The 23,150-nt window shown below is 53.6% G+C and overlaps 1 protein-coding gene and 1 long non-coding RNA gene across 3 annotated transcripts; one reads left to right on the plus strand and one right to left on the minus strand.

Annotated features, from left to right (window-relative positions):
• Positions 1–1,627: 1,627 nt before the first annotated feature.
• On the plus strand, positions 1,628–9,794 carry MEPCE (methylphosphate capping enzyme). Of its 2 annotated transcripts, none has more exons than XM_069767559.1 (5): positions 1,628–1,717; positions 1,963–3,450; positions 7,390–7,608; positions 8,332–8,458; positions 9,592–9,794. In XM_069767559.1, exons 2-5 carry the CDS (start codon positions 2,179–2,181, stop codon positions 9,672–9,674), a joined length of 1,701 nt encoding a protein of 566 aa, XP_069623660.1. In that variant the 5' UTR covers positions 1,628–1,717; positions 1,963–2,178; the 3' UTR covers positions 9,675–9,794. The 2 variants fall into 2 exon arrangements, with proteins under 2 accessions (XP_069623660.1, XP_069623659.1); XM_069767558.1 differs by having other exon boundaries at positions 1,660–1,825.
• Positions 9,795–10,823: 1,029 nt separating this feature from the next.
• Positions 10,824–16,177, minus strand: LOC138674402 (uncharacterized). Its single transcript, XR_011320610.1, has 3 exons — positions 16,051–16,177; positions 12,288–12,380; positions 10,824–11,019 (listed from the first exon to the last, which is right to left on the minus strand). It is a non-coding gene; the product is annotated as an uncharacterized lncRNA (long non-coding RNA).
• Positions 16,178–23,150: the final 6,973 nt, after the last annotated feature.

The following is a 23,150-nucleotide window of genomic DNA, read 5'->3' on the forward strand; positions in this document are numbered from 1 at the left end:
TATACGGGGTGTATATAGGGGTGTATATAGGGGTGTATATAGGGGGGATGTACTGAGTGTATATAGGTGGGTATACGGGGTGTATATAGGGGTGTATATAGGGGGATATACGGGGTGTATATACTGGGTGTATATACGGGCGATATACGGGGTGTATATAGGGGGGATGTACTGAGTGTATATAGGTGGGTATACGGGGTGTATATAGGGGTGTATATAGGGGGATATACGGGGTGTATATACTGGGTGTATATACGGGCGATATACGGGGTGTATATAGGGGTGTATATAGGGGGGATGTACTGAGTGTATATAGGTGGGTATACGGGGTGTATATAGGGGTGTATATAGGGGGATATACGGGGTGTATATACTGGGTGTATATACGGGCGATATACGGGGTGTATATAGGGGGGATGTACTGAGTGTATATAGGTGGGTATACGGGGTGTATATAGGGGGATATACCGGGTGTATATACTGGGTGTATATAGGGGTGTATATGGGGGATATACTGGGTGTATATAGGGGGATATACGGGGTGTATATAGAGGGGATATACTGGGTGTATATAGGGGTGTATATAGGGGGATATACGGGGTGTATATAGGGGTGTATATGGGGATATACTGAGTGTATATAGGGGGATATACGGGGTGTATATAGGGGGATATACTGGGTGTATATAGGGGTGTATATGGGGGATATACTGGGTGTATATAGGGGGATATACGGGGTGTATATAGGGGGATATACGGGGTGTATATAGAGGGGACATACTGGGTGTATATAGGGGGATATACGGGGTGTATATAGGGGTGTATATACGGGCGATATACGGGGTGTATATAGGGGGATATACGGGGTGTATATAGAGGGGATATACTGGGTGTATATAGGGGTGTATATGGGGGATATACTGGGTGTATATACGGGGTGTATATAGAGTGGATATACTGGGTGTATATAGGGGTGTATATGGGGGATATACTGGGTGTATATACGGGGTGTATATAGAGGGGATATACTGGGTGTATATAGGGGTGTATATACGGGGTGCACACTGTGTCCCTCCCGCCCTGTCAGCAGCCGTGTACGGGGCGGCCCGGCCTCTCGTGCAGGGCTCAGGCCTCACTCTCTCTGTCGCCATTTTAATTCCCCTCACGGAAGAGAATGCGGAGACGACATTAGAACGTAGGGAGAGAGGGCGGGGAGCTGAGACTACAACTCCCGGCATGCCACGGACACGCCGGAGGACCCTTCAGGCACACGGGAGGCGTCCAGCCTGCGCCTGACGCGACATCTCCGCTCGATCCCAATTATCGGGAGGACTGAGCCTTGTATCCCGACGTCCCGGAGGTAAGGACTGAGGCGCTCATTTTTACGGTGCGGGCGTCTTCGTGCCGGTCCTGGAGAGCCGACCACACTGCTGGATAACGCGGGCGACGCCTGGGGCAACCTGCACAATGTTTACGTTTCTGATTGGCCTAACTCTGGGGGCGGATCCTCTTAGCTCAGGTTATTATTGGCTACTTCTGTCCTTCAGTCTTTATCACGTGATGAAAACTCAGCAGGAACGGGGGCTTGGGTTGTCGTGACGTCGGGGCTGTGGGCGGAGTAAAGGTCGCCTATATAAGTGCGCGCACGACGCGTCTTCGCACACAGACTCGCTTGCTCTCTTCCCGAGGTTTTGGAGCGCTTAGGGGCGTGGTCAGCGGTACGCATGCGCTGTGCGGCAGTTAGAGCGAGGCTTCGCGATTGGGCTGAGGTGGTGGGGCGTGTCCAGCGGAGGGAGTATAAATAAGGAGGCTCCCCCACCATTTCGGTCAGTAGTCCGCGGCCGCTGCGGGTCGGGGAGGTTGTGGGTGTTTGGCGTCGCTGTAGTTTTACCTCACACCGTGCCGCATCGTGTTCTGAGCCAGGGAACTACCTGAAGGATAATTTCTCCCTCTTTTCTTCTAGGCTCCGCTGACATCTTGTTGTAGGAGGGAGTTACTCGGGGGCGTGTCTTGTAGTGGGCGTGGTCTGTGCATAGCCCACCTCCTAGGAGCCTGCTGTGGAGGACAGATGGGCCCCTGCGGAGCCCTGGGGTGTGACGCTGCGCAGTGAGTGTTGACCGAACCTTCTCCTCCCGCCCCATATCTGGACGCTGGAAGTTTCCTGGCCCCGGATGCACCCATGCAGGTTCTGCTAGAGATGGCGTCCTCCTCCCAGACCTTGCAGCAGGCTGTGGCTATTGAAGTTGGCGGACATGATGCTGAAAAGACTTTTTTGGCTCCTGCTCCTCCCCCGCCGGCTGATTCCCAGAGCCGAGGTGTTAAACAGGGTCTGGAGCAGCTGCCACCGCGGGGCCCACGAAATGGTTTCCAAGGCAAGAGACGCAACAGCTTCAACGTTGGCTTCAAGCACCCCACCCCGTTCAAGCGTCGCAGACGGGTCAACTCGGACTGTGACCCCGTCCTTCCCTCCAACTTCCTCCTGGGCGGGAACATCTTCGACCCCCTGAACCTGAACAGCCTCCTGGACGAAGAGGTGAACCGGGTGCAGAACGCCGAGACGCCAAAGTCCTCTCCGCTGCCGTCCCGCAATCGTGATCCAGTGGAGATTCTGATCCCCAAGGATCTGACGGACCCGCTGAGCCTTAACACTGGCTCAGGAGACGTAGAGCTGCTGCTGTCCCCGCTGAAAAGTGGCCGGAAGCGGCACCGGAACCGCCATCACGGCCCCACCGACGGGGCCAACAAGGCAGAGGCCGAGCCTGTGCCGGAGGACCTGCGACCGTATGAGCTGAACACCACCATAAACTGCCGGGACGAAGTGGTGCCGCTGCCTGCCCTGGAGAGCGAGGCTGCAGAGGGGTCCGCGCCAGCCGCCTCAGCTGCGCCAGCATCCCGCCCCCGCAAGAGGAGGAGAACCTCCAGCAAATCCGAGGGAAGGCACGGCAGCCCTGAAAAGGCCAAGAACTTGGCAAGTGTGGTGACGGCCGTGAGGGCACAGGGTGGCACCGAGGGCCCCAAGGTCTCTTGTCGGGGGTCCCGCAGTAAGGGCAAGGACAAAAAACGTTTCCAGTTTGGTAACTACTGCCGTTATTACGGCTACCGGAACCCGTCGCACTCTGATGACCCGCGGCTTCGGGCTCTGAGGCCGGAGTGGTTCCGGGGGAAGGCCGTGCTGGACATTGGGTGCAACGTGGGGCACCTGACGCTGAGCGTGGCCCTGAAGCTGGAGCCGGCGCGGATCGTGGGACTGGACATTGATGGCTCGCTGATCCAGGCCGCCCGGCAGAACATCCGATATTACGTGTCGCAGTCCTCCAGGGACGGGGCTGGCTTTCCCGCAGCACTGGCTGCCACCCGAGGGCCCATAGCGGCCCCGAGCATTCCCCCCTCCGCCGGGCAGAAGAGCCAGGATGAGAGCCACGTGTTTCCACACAATGTTGTGTTCGTGAAGGTGAGAGCTCCGACAGAAGGGTCCGTGCTATGGGGTGAGGGGATAAACATGGCGCTCGCAGACCCCCGGGGGCGGACACCTAAAGTCAACTGCAGCTGAGCGCGGCCTCAACAGCCCTGCCCCCCCCCCCCAAATGTCTGCAATCCTGCCCCCCCATACCTGGTTAATCCTGCCTCTCCCATCATATACCCTGTAATCCTGCCTCTCCCATCATATACCCTGTAATCCTGCCTCTCGCCCATATACCTGTAATCTCTCCCCCTATATCCCTGTAATCCTGCCCCCTATATCCCTGTAACCCTCTCTCCCCTATACCCGTATTCCTGTAATACTGCCCCATATCCCTGTAAGCCTGCCCCCCATATACCCATATCCCTGTAATCCTGCCTCCCCTATACCCATATCCCTGTAATCCTGCCCCCTATATCCCTGTAATCCTGCCCCCTATGTCCCTGTAATCCTCTCTCCCCTATACCCGTATTCCTGTAATACTGCCCCCATATCCCTGTAATCCTGCCCCCCATATACCCATATCCCTGTAATCCTGCCCCCCATATACCCATATCCCTGTAATCCTGCCCCCCATATACCCATATCCCTGTAATCCTGCCCCCCATATCCCTGTAATCCTGCCCCCATATACCCATATCCCTGTAATCCTGCCCCCATATACCAATATAGCTACGTTCACACTAGCGTTGTGCGTCGGTGACGCAACGCACGCAAAAACGTGGCAAAACGCACGCAAAAACGCTGCGTTTTGCGACGCATGCGTCGTTTTTTGCCAAAAATCGGACGCAAGAAAAATGCAACTTGTTGCGTTTTCTTGGTCCGACGCTTGCGGCAAAAAAGACGCATGCGTCGCACAACGCAACAAACAAAAACGCATGCGTCCCCCATGTTAAATATAGGGGCGCATGACGCGTGCGTCGCCGCTGCGTCGCCCGACGCTAACCCCACGCACACTAGCATAACGCTAGTGTGAACGTAGCCTATCCCTGTAATCCTGCCCCCATATACCAATATCCCTGTAATCCTGCCCCCCGTATACCAATATCCCTGTAATCCTGCCCCCCGTATACCAATATCCCTGTAATCCTGCCCCCCGTATACCAATATCCCTGTAATCCTGCCCCCCGTATACCAATATCCCTGTAATCCTGCCCCCCGTATACCAATATCCCTGTAATCCTGCCCCCCGTATACCAATATCCCTGTAATCCTGCCCCCCGTATACCAATATCCCTGTAATCCTGCCCCCGTATACCAATATCCCTGTAATCCCCCCCAATATCCCTGCAATCCTGCCCCCCATATACCCATATCCCTGTAATCCTGCCCCCATATACCCATATCCCTGTAATCCTGCCCCCCATATCCCTGTAATCCTGCCCCCCATATACCAATATCCCTGTAATCCTGCCCCCATATCCCTGTAATCCTGCCCCCATATACCAATATCTCTGTAATCCTGCCCCCATATACCAATATCTCTGTAATCCTGCCCCCATATACCAATATCCCTGTAATCCTGCCCCCATATACCAATATCCCTGTAATCCTGCCCCCATATACCAATATCCCTGTAATCCTGCCCCCCATATACCAATATCCCTGTAATCCTGCCCCCATATACCAATATCCCTGTAATCCTGCCCCCCATATCTCTGTAATCCTGCCCCCATATACCAATATCCTGTAATCCTGCCCCCCATATACCAATATCCCTGTAATCCTGCCCCCCATATACCAATATCCCTGTAATCCTGCCCCCCATATCCCTGTAATCCTGCCCCCCATATACCCATATCCCTGTAATCCTGCCCCCCATATCCCTGTAATCCTGCCCCCATATACCAATATCCCTGTAATCCTGCCCCCATATACCAATATCCCTGTAATCCTGCCCCCCATATACCCATATCCCTGTAATCCTGCCCCCATATACCAATATCCCTGTAATCCTGCCCCCCATATACCAATATCCCTGTAATCCTGCCCCCCATATACCAATATCCCTGTAATCCTGCCCCCCATATACCAATATCCCTGTAATCCTGCCCCCCATATACCAATATCCCTGTAATCCTGCCCCCCATATACCAATATCCCTGTAATCCTGCCCCCATATACCAATATCCCTGTAATCCTGCCCCCCATATGCCAATATCCCTGTAATCCTGCCCCCCATATCCCTGTAATCCTGCCCCCCATATCCCTGTAATCCTGCCCCCCATATCCCTGTAATCCTGCCCCCCATATCCCTGTAATCCTGCCCCCCATATCCCTGTAATCCTGCCCCCATATACCAATATCCCTGTAATCCTGCCCCCCATATACCAATATCCCTGTAATCCTGCCCCCCATATACCAATATCCCTGTAATCCTGCCCCCATATACCAATATCCCTGTAATCCTGCCCCCCATATACCAATATCCCTGTAATCCTGCCCCCATATACCCATATCCCTGTAATCCTGCCCCCCATATACCAATATCCCTGTAATCCCCCCCCCATATCCCTGTAATCCTGCCCCCCATATACCAATATCCCTGTAATCCTGCCCCCCATATCCCTGTAATCCCCCCCCATATACCAATATCCCTGTAATCCTGCCCCCCATATACCAATATCCCTGTAATCCTGCCCCCATATACCAATATCCCTGTAATCCTGCCCCCATATACCAATATCCCTGTAATCCTGCCCCCATATACCAATATCCCTGTAATCCTGCCCCCATATACCAATATCCCTGTAATCCTGCCCCCCATATACCCATATCCCTGTAATCCTGCCCCCCATATACCCATATCCCTGTAATCCTGCCCCCATATACCCATATCCCTGTAATCCTGCCCCCCATATACCGATATCCCTGTAATCCTGCCCCCCATATACCGATATCCCTGTAATCCCCCCCCCCAATATCCCTGTAATCCTGCCCCCATATCCCTGTAATCCTGCCTCCCATATTCCTGTAATCCTGCCCCCCATATCCCTGTAATCCCCCCCCAATATCCCTGTAATCCCCCCCAATATCCCTGTAATCCTGCCCCCCATATACCCATATCCCTGTAATCCCCCCCCAATATCCCTGTAATCCTGCCCCCCAATATCCCTGTAATCCTGCCTCCCATATTCCTGTAATCCTGCCCCCCATATACCAATATCCCTGTAATCCTGTCCCCATATACCAATATCCCTGTAATCCTGCCCCCCATATACCAATATCCCTGTAATCCTGTCCCCATATACCAATATCCCTGTAATCCTGCCCCCCATATACCAATATCCCTGTAATCCTGCCCCCATATTCCTGTAATCCCCCCCCCCCAATATCCCTGTAATCCTGCCCCCCATATACCCATATCCCTGTAATCCTGCCCCCATATCCCTGTAATCCCCCCCCCCCCCAATATCCCTGTAATCCTGCCCCCCATATACCCATATCCCTGTAATCCTGCCCCCATATCCCTGTAATCCCCCCCCCAATATCCCTGTAATCCTGCCCCTTCGTGCCTAGAGGGTGGGCGGTGGCTCCGGACTCCACTGATCCCGCTCATCTTCATCTGTTGGGGGGGGGGGTTGTTGTCTCCTGTACATGATATGAAGCCCCAGAGCGGGGACGACGGCTGGGACTTGTGGTCCCTGGTTCCTCTCCAGAGGCTGGGCTCAGGGTCTGCCTGATAGATGTAGGAGACGCAGCCCCCCATCCCACTATTCCATAGGAGCGGTGGGGGGATATGGAGGCGGCCGTTACACAGGGTTTGCTCGGGGTCATGGGGGGGTGCTGATTTCTTAGATTGGGGTCATATAGGAGGGGGCTCTTCTATTACACGGAGCAGTGGGCGGGGGTCCAAAGGGGACACGGCTTGATTACTTGGTGGGAGGACTGCGTCCTCTGTTCTGACCCCATGACTGCTCTTCCTGGCAGGCTAATTACGTGCTGGAGCGGGAGGACCTGCTGGAGGTGCAGAGGCCGGAGTACGACGTCATCCTGTGCCTGAGCGTCACCAAATGGATCCACCTGAACTGGGGGGACGACGGCCTTAAGAGAATGTTCCGGAGAATGTACCGACACCTGCGGCCCGGGGGCGTCCTGATCCTGGAGCCACAGCCCTGGTCCTCCTACGGCAAGAGGAAGAAGCTGACGGTGAGTGAGGTGCCGGGGAGGAAGGGGCAAGTGATGGGGAGGAAGGGGCGGGTGCCGGGGAGGAAGGGGCGGGTGCCGGGGAGGAAGGGGCAAGTGACGGGGAGGAAGGGGCGGGTGCCGGGGAGGAAGGGGCGGGTGACGGGGAGGAAGGGGCAAGTGACGGGGAGGAAGGGGCAAGTGACGGGGAGGAAGGGGCAAGTGACGGGGAGGAAGGGGCAAGTGACGGGGAGGAAGGGGCAAGTGACGGGGAGGAAGGGGCAAGTGACGGGGAGGAAGGGGCAAGTGACGGGGAGGAAGGGGCGGGTGCCGGGGAGGAAGGAGCAAGTGATGGGGAGGAAGGGGCAAGTGATGGGGAGGAAGGGGCGGGTGCCGGGGAGGAAGGGGCAAGTGACGGGGAGGAAGGGGCGGGTGCCGGGGAGGAAGGGGCAAGTGACGGGGAGGAAGGGGCGGGTGCCGGGGAGGAAGGGGCAAGTGATGGGGAGGAAGGGGCAAGTGATGGGGGGAGGAAGGGGCAAGTGATGGGGGGAGGAAGGGGCAAGTGATGGGGGGAGGAAGGGGCAAGTGATGGGGGAGGAAGGGGCAAGTGATGGGGGAGGAAGGGGCAAGTGATGGGGGAGGAAGGGGCAAGTGACGGGGAGGAAGGGGCAAGTGACGGGGAGGATGGGGCGGGTAACGCAGGCTGGGGGTGGTAGTCCCGGCAGTAACCCGCGCCTTCTTTTGCAGGAGGCCATCTACAGGAACTACTGTAAGATCTCGCTGAGGCCGGAGCTCTTCACCTCGTACCTCATGTCCTCCGAGGTCGGATTCTCCAGCTATGAACTTCTCGCCACACCGTGCACCTCCGCTAAAGGTAAACTATGCACAGCCCCTGACCGCTGCGGCCCCCACATACCCGGGGGATGGACCCTCGTATATTGGCAGCTGTTACATTGTGCATTGTGTTAATTGATTAAAATTATGTTTAAGATAGAAATGTATAATCCCACCAGTGTCTGGTACTGGGGTGGGGGGTCCCTGTGTCCTGGGGGAGGGGCTGCGGCAGGTTTCGAGGGGGAGGTGTGGTCCCTGTGTCCTGGGGGAAGGGCTGCGGCAGGTTTCGAGGGGGAGGTGTGGTCCCTGTGTCCTGGGGGAGGGGCTGCGGCAGGTTTCGAGGGGGAGGTGTGGTCCCTGTGTCCTGGGGGAGGGGCTGTGGCAGGTACTGGGGGGTCACTGGGTACTGATGGGATTTACACTTCTCCTTATGCGATTAGTTTTTAACCCTTCTGTTCCCGGCAGTGTTTATTCCGTGCCTGCCTAACACTTCTGCACAGTCCTGTGCGGACCGTCCTCTGATCCTCTGCACAATATCTACTCCTCCGGAGCGGTGGTCCTGGGGCTGTCTCTGGCGCTGCGTTTCCTGGGGGGTCTCGGCTGGGGGGGTGCTGTCCCGGGGCTGACTCTGGCGCCGCTCTTACTGGGGGTCTCGGCTGGGGGGGGTGCTGTTCTGGGGCTGACTCTGGCGCCGCTTTTCCTGAGGGTCTCGGCTGGGGGGGGTGCTGTCCCGGGGCTGACTCTGGCGCCGCTTTTCCTGAGGGTCTCGGCTGGGGGGGTGCTGTTCTGGGGCTGACTCTGGCGCCGCATTTCCTGGGGGTCTCAGCTGGGGGGGGGTGCTGTCCCGGGGCTGACTGGCGCCGCTCTTACTGGGGGGTCTCGGCTGGGGGGGTGCTGTCCGGCGCCACTCTCACTGGGGGGGGGGTGCTGTCCCGGGGCTGACTGGCGCCACTCTTACTGGGGGGGTGCTGTCCCGGGGCTGACCCTGGCGCTGCTCTTCCTGCTGGTCTCGGCTGAGGGGGCTGACCCTGGTGCTGCTCTTACTGGGGGTCTCGGCTAGGGTGGTGCTGTCCCGGGGCTGAGCCTGGCGCTGCTCCTTGGGGTCTCGGCTGTCCTGCGGCAGCAGCGTTACAATGTATCAGTGCGTCTCATGTCCCGCTTTCCTTCCTGCAGGGTTCCGGCGGTCCGTCTATGCTTTCCACAAGTCGGGGGTCCAGCAGGAGCCGCCCCCCACCTCCGCTGCTGTCCAGGGTTAGGAGATTTCTATGGAGCCTTCTTTTGTATTGTTTTTGGGGGGGAGGGGAGAGTTTATTTTTTAATCTTCACTGTTTTGGGGGTTTCTTTGCTGTTGCAGAATATAAATCTGTTCTATGACGCGTCTCGTGCCTCATTGTCTTAGTCCTGTCGGATTCTACACTGTCAATAAAGTTTCTTGAAGAGTCCTGCCCTGGAGGGGTTCAGCCTCTCATGAAACTTTAAGGGTATGTGTCCACGTTCAGGATTGCATCAGGATTTGGTCAGGATTTTACATCAGTATTTGTAGCCAAAACCACGAGTGGAACAAATAGAGGAAAAGTATAATAGAAACATCTGCTCCACTTCTGTATTATCAGCCACTCCTGGTTTTGGCTACAAATACTGACATAAAATCCTGACCAAATCCTGATGCAATCCTGAACGTGGACACATACCCTAACACGATGCAAAAAGTCACTGAGGCATGCTGGGAAAGAGCACAGGGCGGCGGCTGACGCTGCACGGGTGGCACCACAACTCCCAGCATGGTGACCTCATCCCAGGGGTCACAGCTGCTGCCTCCCCGTCACTGCGAGAATGTCCTCCAGGGGGCGTCTGTCTGTCAGAATGGAGTGAGGACTAGCGCCACCTGCAGGCCACACGCGGCACATCAGCAAGGGCGTGCGAAGCAATATCGCAGCATGTAGTAAAGTGAGGATGTGGTGCTGCCACCTAGTGACCAACAGCAAAACAGGAGGAAGACGATCACTTATTCTCAGCCTGCGGAGGAGCAGAGACCCCAGACAGAGGGTGTGACCACCGCCTGCATCCCTGTCCCCAACGGCTGAGACACCGCCTGCGTCCCCTTCCAGACGGCCGAGCCACTGCCTGCATCCCCATCCAGACGGCTGTACCACCGCCTGTGTCCATGTCCCCCTGACGGCCCAGCCACCGCCTGCATCACCCCTCCAGACGGCTGTACCACCGCCTGTGTCTGTCCCCCCGACAGCTGAGCCACCGCCTGTGTCCCCGTCCCCCCCAATGGCCCAGCCACCACCTGAAACCCCCTCCCCCTCCCCGTCCAGATGACCGAGCCACCGTCTACATCCCTCCCAACCGGCCGAGCCACCGCCTGCTACACATGACAGCTGAAGTAAGTGACCCCCAGACGTGAATAGGAATGAGCTTTATTACTGGAGGCAGCGGCTGCTGAAATCGCCTCCTACAGAAGCCCCGCCCTCTTCATCCACCGATACCGAGGGAGAAAGACCACGATATCCACAGCAGAAGACCACAGCGTCACTGACGGCTCCCCGCAAAGGCCTCCGCGAGGTGGACGAAGCGCTGGCGGAACTGCAACCAAACCTGAGGAGAGAAACAACTGGTGATAGCGCACCATGCTGCTGGGGGCGGGGCCGCAGCTGTAATATCACCCTGCCGGGGGCGGAGCCACGGCTCTAATATCAGTCATGGTTCACAGGGAGGATACCTTTATCATCCCCACCACTCACACCAATTTGTCATGACCCGGGTTGTTTGGTTGCCCCTGGTTCTTTCTGAAGGGGATTTATCTATATCCCACTTCCAGTTTGGAACTTGCAGCTCTCTGGCACCCCCCTTACCCTCAGGTCGGACAGGGTACTGCACCTAGGATAATTAGTCACCAGAAGGGCTGCCTTACTCTGGACTGGCTATTGGGCACACTGCAGAGTGTGTGATATGACTACTCCCACTCAGGTGGGAACGATAATTATCAACGCTGTCCGTCGCTATAAAGCCTCCCAAACGCACAGGACAAATCCACTGCCACCAGATCCGATTTATTACTTAGTAACGGGTCCGGAGCCAACCCAGATTAGTAGCGCAATTGACCTTAGAGGACGTGACAGTAAGTTAAAGACCATGGAGAGATAAAGCTACTAATTTTATATATTTTACTCCAAAAAGGTAGGCAGTGTTTACAAAAGTATGAAAAGATATTATAAAGAAGAAAAGTATTGTATGTACAATACAATTACAAATAAAATGGGTTTAAAGTTGAAGAGAACACTTACATGGTGTTCAGATCATTTCATCTCATAGCTGATCGTGTGCTGTGGGGGATGGGCAACATATCTAGATGCATATCACACATCTGTATAGCAGCTAGACTCCGGACAAAAGACACTGGAAGACTGATGTCCCATTCAGTTATCTCCCAGCTCAAAAACAAGCCCCTGCCCCTGTGGTGACCTCACTCAGAGGCTGAATCCTCCCCTTTTAGAGCTGAGACAAACCATTTTTATACATAGCTCACTGTATGAATCTCATATGCAAACGACACAATGATCAGGAGGTGCACACCGTCTGGGGGATTCTTTTAAGTGTAAACACGGTGTAGTTACACGACCTGCAGGCACAGGAAACTGCAGCTGAGACCTCTGTATGTGTAACTGATGTAATCAGAACTTTCCTATATCCTGACAAACACCCTGCCGGGGGTAGAGCCACAGCTATAATATCACCCTGCCGGGGGCGGAGCCGCAGCTCTAATACCACCCTGCTGGGGGCGGAGCTGCAGCTCTAATATCACTGCAGTGGGTGAGGCCACAGCTCCCGTATCTCTGTAACACCCTGCTGGGGGTGGGGCTTACCTCAGCCAGCACTGCACTCTCGCCTGGCCGCCCCCTCCATTGCTCCATGTTCCGGTTTAGTGCAGACATCAGGTTAGTGGCTTCTAATAATCGCTGAGAAAGAAGAAAACAGAAATAGAGCGGCGATGTATCGTACAGGTGGGGTGGCGTGCAGTGTTTATTGTACAGGTGGGGGCATGCAGTGCAGTGTACAGGTGGGGGGCATGCAGTGCAGTGTACAGGTGGGGGGCATGCAGTGCAGTGTATTGTACAGGTGGGGGCATGCAGTGTATTGTACAGGTGGGGGCATGCAGTGTATTGTACAGGTGGGGGCATGCAGTGCAGTGTACAGGTGGGGGGGCGTGCAGTGTATTGTACAGGTGGGGGGGCATGCAGTGTATTGTACAGGTGGGGGGCATGCAGTGTATTGTACAGGTGGGGGGGCATGCAGTGTATTGTACAGGTGGGGGGCATGCAGTGCAGTGTATTATACAGGTGGGGGGCATGCAGTGTATTGTACAGGTGGGCATGCAGTGTATTGTACGGGTGGGGGGGCATGCAGTGTATTATACAGGTGGGGGGGCATGCAGTGTATTATACAGGTGGGGGGGCGTGCAGTGTTTATTGTACAGGTGGGGGCATGCAGTGCAGTGTACAGGTGGGGGGCATGCAGTGCAGTGTATTGTACAGGTGGGGGCATGCAGTGTATTGTACAGGTGGGGGCATGCAGTGCAGTGTACAGGTGGGGGGGCGTGCAGTGTATTGTACAGGTGGGGGGGCATGCAGTGTATTGTACAGGTGGGGGGCATGCAGTGTATTGTACAGGTGGGGGGCATGCAGTGCAGTGTATTATACAGGTGGGGGGCATGCAGTGTATTGTACAGGTGGGCATGCAGTGTATTGTACGGGTGGGGGGGCATGCAGTATATTGTACGGGTGGGGGGGCATGCAGTGTATTATACAGGTGGGGGGGCATGCAGTGTATTATACAGGTGGGGGGCATGCAGTGTGTTGTATAGGTGGGTGGGGGGGGCATATGCAGTGCAGTGTACAGGTGGGGGGGCATGCAGTGTGTTGTACAGGTGGGGGGGCATGCAGTGTATTGTACAGGTGGGGGCATCCAGTGTATTGTACAGGTGGGGCATGCAGTGTATTATACAGGTGGGGGGCATGCAGTGTATTGTACAGGTGGGGGGGCATGCAGTGTATTGTACAGGTGGGGGGCATGCAGTGTATTGTACAGGTGGGGGGCATGCAGTGTATTGTACAGGTGGGGGGCATGCAGTGTATTGTACAGGTGGGGGGCATGCAGTGTATTGTACAGGTGGGGGGGCATGCAGTGTATTATACAGGTGGGGGGCATGCAGTGTATTATACAGGTGGGGGGGCATGCAGTGTATTGTACAGGTGGGGGGGCATGCAGTGTATTGTACAGGTGGGGGGGCATGCAGTGTATTGTACAGGTGGGGGGCATGCAGTGTATTGTACAGGTGGGGGGGCATGCAGTGTATTATACAGGTGGGGGGCATGCAGTGTGTTGTATAGGTGGGGGGGGGCATATGCAGTGCAGTGTACAGGTGGGGGGGCATGCAGTGTATTATACAGGTGGGGGGGCATGCAGTGTATTATACAGGTGGGGGGGCATGCAGTGTATTATACAGGTGGGGGCATGCAGTGTGTTGTATAGGTGGGGGGGGGATATGCAGTGCAGTGTACAGGTGGGGGGGCATGCAGTGTATTATACAGGTGGGGGGGCATGCAGTGTATTGTACAGGTGGGGGGGGCATGCAGTGTATTGTACAGGTGGGGGGCATGCAGTGTATTGTACAGGTGGGGGGGCATGCAGTGTATTGTACAGGTGGGGGGCATGCAGTGTATTATACAGGTGGGGGGCATGCAGTGTATTATACAGGTGGGGGGGCATGCAGTGTATTATACAGGTGGGGGGGCATGCAGTGTATTGTACAGGTGGGGGGGCATGCAGTGCAGTGTATTATACAGGTGGGGGGGCATGCAGTGTATTATACAGGTGGGGGGGCATGCAGTGTATTGTACAGGTGGGGGGGCATGCAGTGTATTGTACAGGTGGGGGGCATGCAGTGTATTATACAGGTGGGGGGCATGCAGTGTGTTGTATAGGTGGGGGGGGCATATGCAGTGCAGTGTACAGGTGGGGGGGCATGCAGTGTGTTGTACAGGTGGGGGGCATGCAGTGTATTATACAGGTGGGGGGGCATGCAGTGTATTATACAGGTGGGGGGGCATGCAGTGTATTATACAGGTGGGGGGCATGCAGTGTGTTGTATAGGTGGGGGGGGCATATGCAGTGCAGTGTACAGGTGGGGGGGCATGCAGTGTATTGTACAGGTGGGGGGGCATGCAGTGTATTGTACAGGTGGGGGGCATGCAGTGTATTGTACAGGTGGGCATGCAGTGTATTGTACAGGTGGGGGGCATGCACTGTATTATACAGGTGGGGGGCATGCAGTGTATTATACAGGTGGGGGGCATGCAGTGTATTATACAGGTGGGGGGCATGCAGTGTATTGTACAGGTGGGGGGCATGCAGTGTATTGTACAGGTGGGGGGGCATGCAGTGTATTGTACAGGTGGGGGGGGCATGCAGTGTATTGTACAGGTGGGGGGGCATGCAGTGTATTATACAGGTGGGGGGCATGCAGTGTATTATACAGGTGGGGGGCATGCAGTGTATTGTACAGGTGGGGGGCATGCAGTGTATTATACAGGTGGGGGGCATGCAGTGTATTGTACAGGTGGGGGGGCATGCAGTGTATTGTACAGGTGGGGGGGCATGCAGTGTATTGTACAGGTGGGGGGGCATGCAGTGTATTATACAGGTGGGGGGCATGCAGTGTATTGTACAGGTGGGGGGCATGCAGTGTATTGTACAGGTGGGGGGCATGCAGTGTATTATACAGGTGGGGGGCATGCAGTGTATTGTACAGGTGGGGGGCATGCAGTGTATTGTACAGGTGGGGGGCATGCAGTGTATTGTACAGGTGGGGGGGCATGCAGTGTATTGTACAGGTGGGGGGGCATGCAGTGTATTGTACAGGTGGGGGGCATGCATTGTATTGTACAGGTGGGGGGCATGCAGTGTATTGTACAGGTGGGGGGCATGCAGTGTATTGTACAGGTGGGGGGCATGCAGTGTATTGTACAGGTGGGGGGCATGCAGTGTATTATACAGGTGGGGGGCATGCAGTGTATTATACAGGTGGGGGGCATGCATTGTATTGTACAGGTGGGGGGCATGCAGTGTATTATACAGGTGGGGGGGCATGCAGTGTATTGTACAGGTGGGGGGCATGCAGTGTATTGTACAGGTGGGGGGGCATGCAGTGTATTGTACAGGTGGGGGGGCATGCAGTGTATTATACAGGTGGGGGGGCATGCAGTGTATTATACAGGTGGGGGGGCATGCAGTGTATTGTACAGGTGGGGGGCATGCAGTGTATTGTACAGGTGGGGGGCATGCAGTGTATTATACAGGTGGGGGGGCATGCAGTGTATTATACAGGTGGGGGGGCATGCAGTGTATTGTACAGGTGGGGGGCATGCAGTGTATTGTACAGGTGGGGGGCATGCAGTGTATTGTACAGGTGGGGGGCATGCAGTGTATTATACAGGTGGGGGGGCATGCAGTGTATTATACAGGTGGGGGGGCATGCAGTGTATTATACAGGTGGGGGGGCATGCAGTGTGTTGTATAGGTGGGTGGGGGGGGCATATGCAGTGCAGCAGGGTCAGTCACGTGATTCACCTCCTGGATTTTCTCCACATGAGCTTCTCGCTGTTTCTCAAACTCGGATCGCTCCATTTTTCCCGCCAAACTACAATTCCCAGCATCCCGCGCCCAACGTCAGCTGCTCCTTGTGCGCAGGCGCATTCGCTCTGAGGTCCCGTAATTTATTCTTCGTCAACTCCTCATTTATGAGCGGTTGCCAGTACTGCAGTCTGTGCTGCCCTGACATCTAGTGGTCAGTACTGGTACAGCAGCCTCCTGTTACCTGATCTGTGCTGCCCTGACATCTAGTGGTCAGTGCTGGTACTGCAGCCTTCTGTTACCTGATCTGTGCTGCCCTGACATCTAGTGGTCAGTACTGGCACTGCAGCCTCCTGTCACATGATCTGTGCTGCCCTGACATCTAGTGACCATTGCTGGTATTGCAGCCTCCTGTCACATGATCTGTGCTGCCCTGACATCTAGTGGTCAGTACTGGCACTGCAGCCTCCTGTTACCTGATCTGTGCTGCCCTGACATCTAGTGGTCAGTACTGGTACTGCAGCCTTCTGTTACCTGATCTCTGCTGCCCTGACATCTAGTGGTCAGTGCTGGTACTGCAGCCTCCTGTTAACTGATCTGTGCTGCCCTGACATCTAGTGGCCAGTGCTGGCACTGCAGCCTCCTGTCACATCAATAGTAAAAGAATGAAAACTGAAAATGTAGGCCCCTTAAAAAATAGTGAGGAAAGAATGGTTGTAGATGACAAGGAAAAAGCTAACATATTAAACACCTTCTTCTCCACGGTATTCACGGTGGAAAATGAAATGCTAGGTGAAATCCCAAGAAACAATGAAAACCCTATATTAAGGGTCACCAATCTAACCCAAGAAGAGGTGCGAAACCGGCTAAATAAGATTAAAATAGATAAATCTCCGGGTCCGGATGGCATACACCCACGAGTACTAAGAGAACTAAGTAATGTAATAGATAAACCATTATTTCTTATTTTTAGGGACTCTATAGCGACAGGGTCTGTTCCGCAGGACTGGCGCATAGCAAATGTGGTGCCAATATTCAAAAAGGGCTCTAAAAGTGAACCTGGAAATTATAGGCCAGTAAGTCTAACCTCTATTGTTGGTAAAATATTTGAAGGGTTTCTGAGGGATGTTATTCTGGATTATCTCAATGAGAATAACTGTTTAACTCCATATCAGCATGGGTTTATGAGAAATCGCTCCTGTCAAACCAATCTAATCAGTTTTTATGAAGAGGTAAGCTATAGACTGGACCACGGTGAGTCATTGGACGTGGTATATCTCGATTTTTCCAAAGCGTTTGATACCGTGCCGCACAAGAGGTTGGTACACAAAATGAGAATGCTTGGTCTGGGGGAAAATGTGTGTAAATGGGTTAGTAACTGGCTTAGTGATAGAAAGCAGAGGGTGGTTATAAATGGTATAGTCTCTAACTGGGTCGCTGTGACCAGTGGGGTACCGCAGGGGTCAGTATTGGGACCTGTTCTCTTCAACATATTCATTAATGATCTGGTAGAAGGTTTACACAGTAAAATATCGATATTTGCAGATGATACAAAACTATGTAAAGCAGTTAATACAAGAGAAGATAGTATTCTGCTACAGATGGATCTGGATAAGTTGGAAACTTGGGCTGAAAGGTGGCAGATGAGGTTTAACAATGATAAATGTAAGGTTATACACATGGGAAGAGGGAATCAATATCACCATTACACACTGAACGGGAAACCACTGGGTAAATCTGACAGGGAGAAGGACTTGGGGATCCTAGTTAATGATAAACTTACCTGGAGCAGCCAGTGCCAGGCAGCAGCTGCCAAGGCAAACAGGATCATGGGGTGCATTAAAAGAGGTCTGGATACACATGATGAGAGCATTATACTGCCTCTGTACAAATCCCTAGTTAGACCGCACATGGAGTACTGTGTCCAGTTTTGGGCACCGGTGCTCAGGAAGGATATAATGGAACTAGAGAGAGTACAAAGGAGGGCAACAAAATTAATAAAGGGGATGGGAGAACTACAATACCCAGATAGATTAGCGAAATTAGGATTATTTAGTCTAGAAAAAAGACGACTGAGGGGCGATCTAATAACCATGTATAAGTATATAAGGGGACAATACAAATATCTCGCTGAGGATCTGTTTATACCAAGGAAGGTGACGGGCACAAGGGGGCATTCTTTGCGTCTGGAGGAGAGAAGGTTTTTCCACCAACATAGAAGAGGATTCTTTACTGTTAGGGCAGTGAGAATCTGGAATTGCTTGCCTGAGGAGGTGGTGGTGGCGAACTCAGTCGAGGGGTTCAAGAGAGGCCTGGATGTCTTCCTGGAGCAGAACAATATTGTATCATACAATTATTAGGTTCTGTAGAAGGACGTAGATCTGGGTATTTATTATGATGGAATATAGGCTGAACTGGATGGACAAATGTCTTTTTTCGGCCTTACTAACTATGTAACTATGTTTACGGTAAGAACACGAAAATATATATTCGTATTCCCACTCGGTGTAGGTACCCATCCCTTTAAACTCGGGCTTCTAACTCCGTCTGGTAAAGAAGTAGGGTTTTCGCTGTAAATATGTATCCCAGATAGGACATATTTGATCTCATTAGAATGCTCACGTTAACCCGAGATGATTGATGGGTTTGTTAGAACTATGACGTGTTTTGTAGTGAAGTTATAGAAATTAGAGAGAATAGTTTAAAGTTTAGGCAGAATGTAGAGAGAGGAGGGTCTGGATAAGCCAGCCTTTCTGTGATGTCACAGCCTTAAGGGTTTAAGTGTCTGGCAGGCTCTGAGGAGGCACTCTTCTGCTGATGTCTCCTTCTGGACTGCTTGTCTTCTGAAGCCAGCAGCACGTCCAAATGAGCTGGGACATATGGAAAAACTCCACTAGCCTGGTTGCCTGTCATGCTTTGAACATGTAAGTGTTGCTTTTTCTCTTTTATTCCCTTTATGTTATAATTACCCATGTACATATTTGCAATTGTCTCATTTGTAACTTCTTTATAAAATATTTTTGATAAAGCACTGCCTAATTTTTAATGGGATATACTATTATATGTTAGTTCTTCTCCATGCTCTAAAAACCGTACCCTAAGTCTTCTGAAGGGAAAACGCTACTGTTACTGTTGAGTTGGGTTAGCTTCGGACCCGTTTAATCGAAGCTGGTGGCAGCGAAAGTGTGCTGACTGTTGGATTATGCTGAAGCAACTGCGGGTTTGATAATTATTGTTCCTGCCTGAGTGGGAGTAGTTTACCGCGTCGCTGCAGCGTGCCCAATAGCCAGTACATAGCAGGCAGCCTTCCTGGCGACTAATTACCCAGGGTGCAGTACCTAATCTGACCTGAGAGTAAGGGGGCGCCAGAGAGCTGCAAGTGTTAAGTGGAACTGTAAGCGGGATATACATAAATCCCTGCAGTTCGTGGTATATAGAAAAGCAGTGGGATACCTAGAATAAGCCCCTGCTGTAAGCAAGAGGTCAATAGCCTTGTGTGTGGTTTTTCATCACATCGTTAGCAGTGGAGGGATAACTAAGATAAGCCCCCCTGCACATGTGATAGCCGTCTGTTGGCCTAAAGTCACCCTGATCCGTGACGTAGGGGTGACGGTCACGGTGTGAATCCTGACCCAGTGGTGACAGCGGTCAGGGGAATCGTGACAATTGGTGGCAAGGCGGTGGGATATCTTAGAGCATTAGTGATTTGGTTTGAGTAATCATTCCTCTCACTAAAAACTTGCAGAAAGTTCTTGCGAGGACTCTGCGCAAATAAGTTTGGAGAACGAACTCAGTGCTTTTTAGTTGTGAGACAATTGCGTACTGGTAATTATCCCTTCCCTTTCTCTTCGTTTTTCTATCCTATCTTTTATTTGGCAACCATGGTTGTGCTGGGAGAAACCTTCTATGAGCAGCAGACCAGAGACACCCTTGTCGCCTTATGCAAGACACAACACATTGACTTTGCGGGCAAAAACAAAGCCCAACTGGTCGCAGATCTGGTGCAATGGGAAGCCGCTCTAGACCAATCTCAGAGCTCAGAGGCCGCAGAAGCCAGCACCAGCGAACATGGTGCTGCAGCAGAGGTCCACCCACTGAATGCTGGCCCTGTTAGCAATCCGGGCGAATTGGACCCCCACCTGCAGGCGGCCTTGGAAGAACTCCCCACTGATGACCATGAGGGACGCCTACGGCTGATTCAGCAGTATCGGCAGGAGGCCCGAGCCGAACGAGAGGCCCAGGCCCAGCGAGCCAAGCGGGAGGCTGAGAGAGCCGAGCGCCAAGCCCAGCGAGAACATGAACTGGAGATGCTCCGGCAAGGGGGGATGCCCTCCACCGCCCAGAGACGTGAGCCCAGCAGCGCTCAGATACCGAAGCCCCGGCCCGATCACTTTCCTGTTATGGAGAAGGACGGGGACTTGGACACTTTTCTGCGGGCCTTTGAGAAAGCCTGCAGACAGTACCAGCTGCCTACAGATGAATTGGCCCGATACCTGACACCAGGGCTGAGAGGTAAAGCTCTGGAGGCGTTTGCTGCCCTCCCTCAAGAACAAGATGGAGACTATGAGGCCATCAAGCAGGCTCTGATAGCAAAGTACCAGCTTACACCCGAGGTGTACCGTAGAAAGTTCCGGACCCTCCAACGTGGCCCACACGACAGTTACAGTGATGTGGTGCATGGACTGGGGACCCACTTTGACCAGTGGACCCAAGGACTGTCAGTGACCACCTTTGCACAGCTGCGAGACCTGATGATCAAAGACCAGTTCTTTCATCTTTGCCCAGCTGAGGTGCGACAGTTCGTGATGGACAGAGAACCCAAAGACGTGACGAAAGCAGCGCAGATTGCCGATGCCTATGAGGCCAACCGTAGATCGGAAGTGCGGAAGCCAGTCACCACCAGCTGGAGAGGGGGTAAGCCTGCAACCAACACCAGTACCCCTGCCAGCCAGCACACCAGAGGTCCTGGCCCTGTGGCCAACAGCACCAGACCTACCACCGAACCTCGCGCGTGTTACACCTGCCATCAGACTGGTCATATCAGTCCCTCCTGCCCAACCAAGCAGAAGAACACCCCAGCCAAGGCCCCAGGGCCTAATGCAGCAGTTCTTTTGGTGGGGGTGTGGTTGGGAGGGTGTGTGACAACGTACAGCCCGTCACTGTGGGAGGCCATGTTGCTACAGGCCTCAAAGACACCGGGGCTGAACGAACCCTCATCCGACCCGAACTGGCGGCCCCTGAAGAAATCATTCCGGGGAAAACCCTAACTGTCACTGGGATTGGGGGCATCAGCTGTCCCTTACCGATGGCCCTGGTTTATCTTGATTGGGGTGCTGGGAGCGGGGTGAAGGAAGTGGAGCTGTCTGATAATTTGCCCACTGATGTTTTGTTGGGGACTGATTTGGGGAGGATGGTTGCATACTATGTCCCTGACGCCCCTCCCCAATCTACTAATAAGGGTAAAGTTAACCCTGATGATGATGATGATGGGAAATCGCATGTGTTACCTGACCATGCTTTATCTTGTAATGATGCATCTAATAACCATTTTTTTCCTAGGATTGATGGTGAAAATGTTGTACCTGTGCCAACTGAACCTGATAATGATTTTTCTGTGAAGGTTAATGTGTCCATAGGTACAGGCGTGCCCAGCCACGTCGCTCTGCGGAGTGAGACGGCTGAGGAACCCCTAACAGGGGCAAGTGTCGGTGCTACAGGAAATGGGGAGATGCATGGGAACCGTGAGGAAGGTAATGCCATGAAAGTGACCAATGCCACCGAGGAAGGTAACTGGCCCATAAGTAGCACTGCCCCTGAAGTGTTGGGGGTGGATGGGGAGGTAGAGCCCATAGCAGCGCCGGCTGATGGGACTGTAGAAACCCCCGGGGAGACAGCCTACGTAGCTGCTGTCACCCGCATTCAGAGTGCCCGGAACGCAGATAACTGCCTGCCTTCCGGACCCTCCTCAGTCATCACTGTGACTGAACCAGAGGTGGACCCAGAGCAGGTCCAAGAGGGTTCCCGTGGGGAAGGGACCTTGACATCGCTTCTGGCTTCCCCTAGCCAGGAGTTTCAGGCCGCTCTGCACACAGATGCGAGCCTAGAGAGTTTGAGACAACTCGCCGAGACGCCCACATCCGTGACTGATAAGGAGAAGGTGTTCTGGGAACAAGGAAGGTTGTACCGGGAGACAGTACCCGGAGAATCACAAAAGAAAAAGCACCACTCTATATTAAATCGCACACCACTAGTAAATAGTGAAAAAGGAAAACTTTTATTGATGCACAATTTAAAAAACAATTAAAATGGCATAATGCCATAATCCCCACACTGACCCGCCACAAAAAATCTACAAATAAGCACGGGCACATACAGCAAATAACATAGCCAAGTCAATCGTATAATACACAGCAGTGCCACGTGCCCACAGTCTTAATAATAAAACGGCGCAGTCAGTACATAAAGATCCCCCCGGAGGAACAAAATAATAAATAGCACCTGATGTAGGAACAGGGTATGTCCGCATGCACAGTGGTCTGAATAGGACATAGAAGATAAAGTGTGCTGAATACCAGGGCCGGCTGCCAGCATAGCACAGGGGTATGGAGTGACTGGGTGAAGTGGCAGTAAATATACACCACAAAATGACCCCAGTAGTGGTATAATAACCCAAGGGAAGAAAGCACAACCAAGACCTAGGTCCTAGGTACAGCCAAATAGAACCCTACAGGCACTATAACAAAGAGTCCAACGGAGGGGACTAGGCGCCAAGGGCAGGGCACAGCGTGGGGAGCGAACCCAACGCGTTTCGCCGTCACAAGGACGGCTTCGTCAGGGGAAGATGCAAGGAGGCAAACAATGCCAGTTTAAATACCTTATCCAAAGGCAAGGTGATGAGCCGGGCACGCCAGGAAACTGGAACCGGAAACGACACAAATAGGGCGGAAGCACGCATACTGGCAGACGTCTCTGCCAATACTACACAGTGCGCATGCGCCGGAGGTATTCGGCGCTGCGCATAGTGTAAGAACCTAGATGGAATATACAGCGCTGCGCAAGTACTAAGCATGCATGGAGGACGAGGGAACAAAGTGGAG

Source organism: Ranitomeya imitator, chromosome 4 (genome assembly GCF_032444005.1).
Source record: "Ranitomeya imitator isolate aRanImi1 chromosome 4, aRanImi1.pri, whole genome shotgun sequence".
NCBI classification, from domain to species: Eukaryota; Metazoa; Chordata; class Amphibia; order Anura; family Dendrobatidae; genus Ranitomeya; species Ranitomeya imitator.

Coding starts and splice junctions, on each gene's coding strand:
- MEPCE (XM_069767559.1), top strand. CDS start 2,179: ATGCAGGTTCTGCTAGAGATGGCGTCCTCCTCCCAGACCTTGCAGCAG. Junction 3,451..7,389: donor ACAATGTTGTGTTCGTGAAG/GTGAGAGCTCCG, acceptor TCTTCCTGGCAG/GCTAATTACGTGCTGGAGCG. Junction 7,609..8,331: donor GCAAGAGGAAGAAGCTGACG/GTGAGTGAGGTG, acceptor CTTCTTTTGCAG/GAGGCCATCTACAGGAACTA.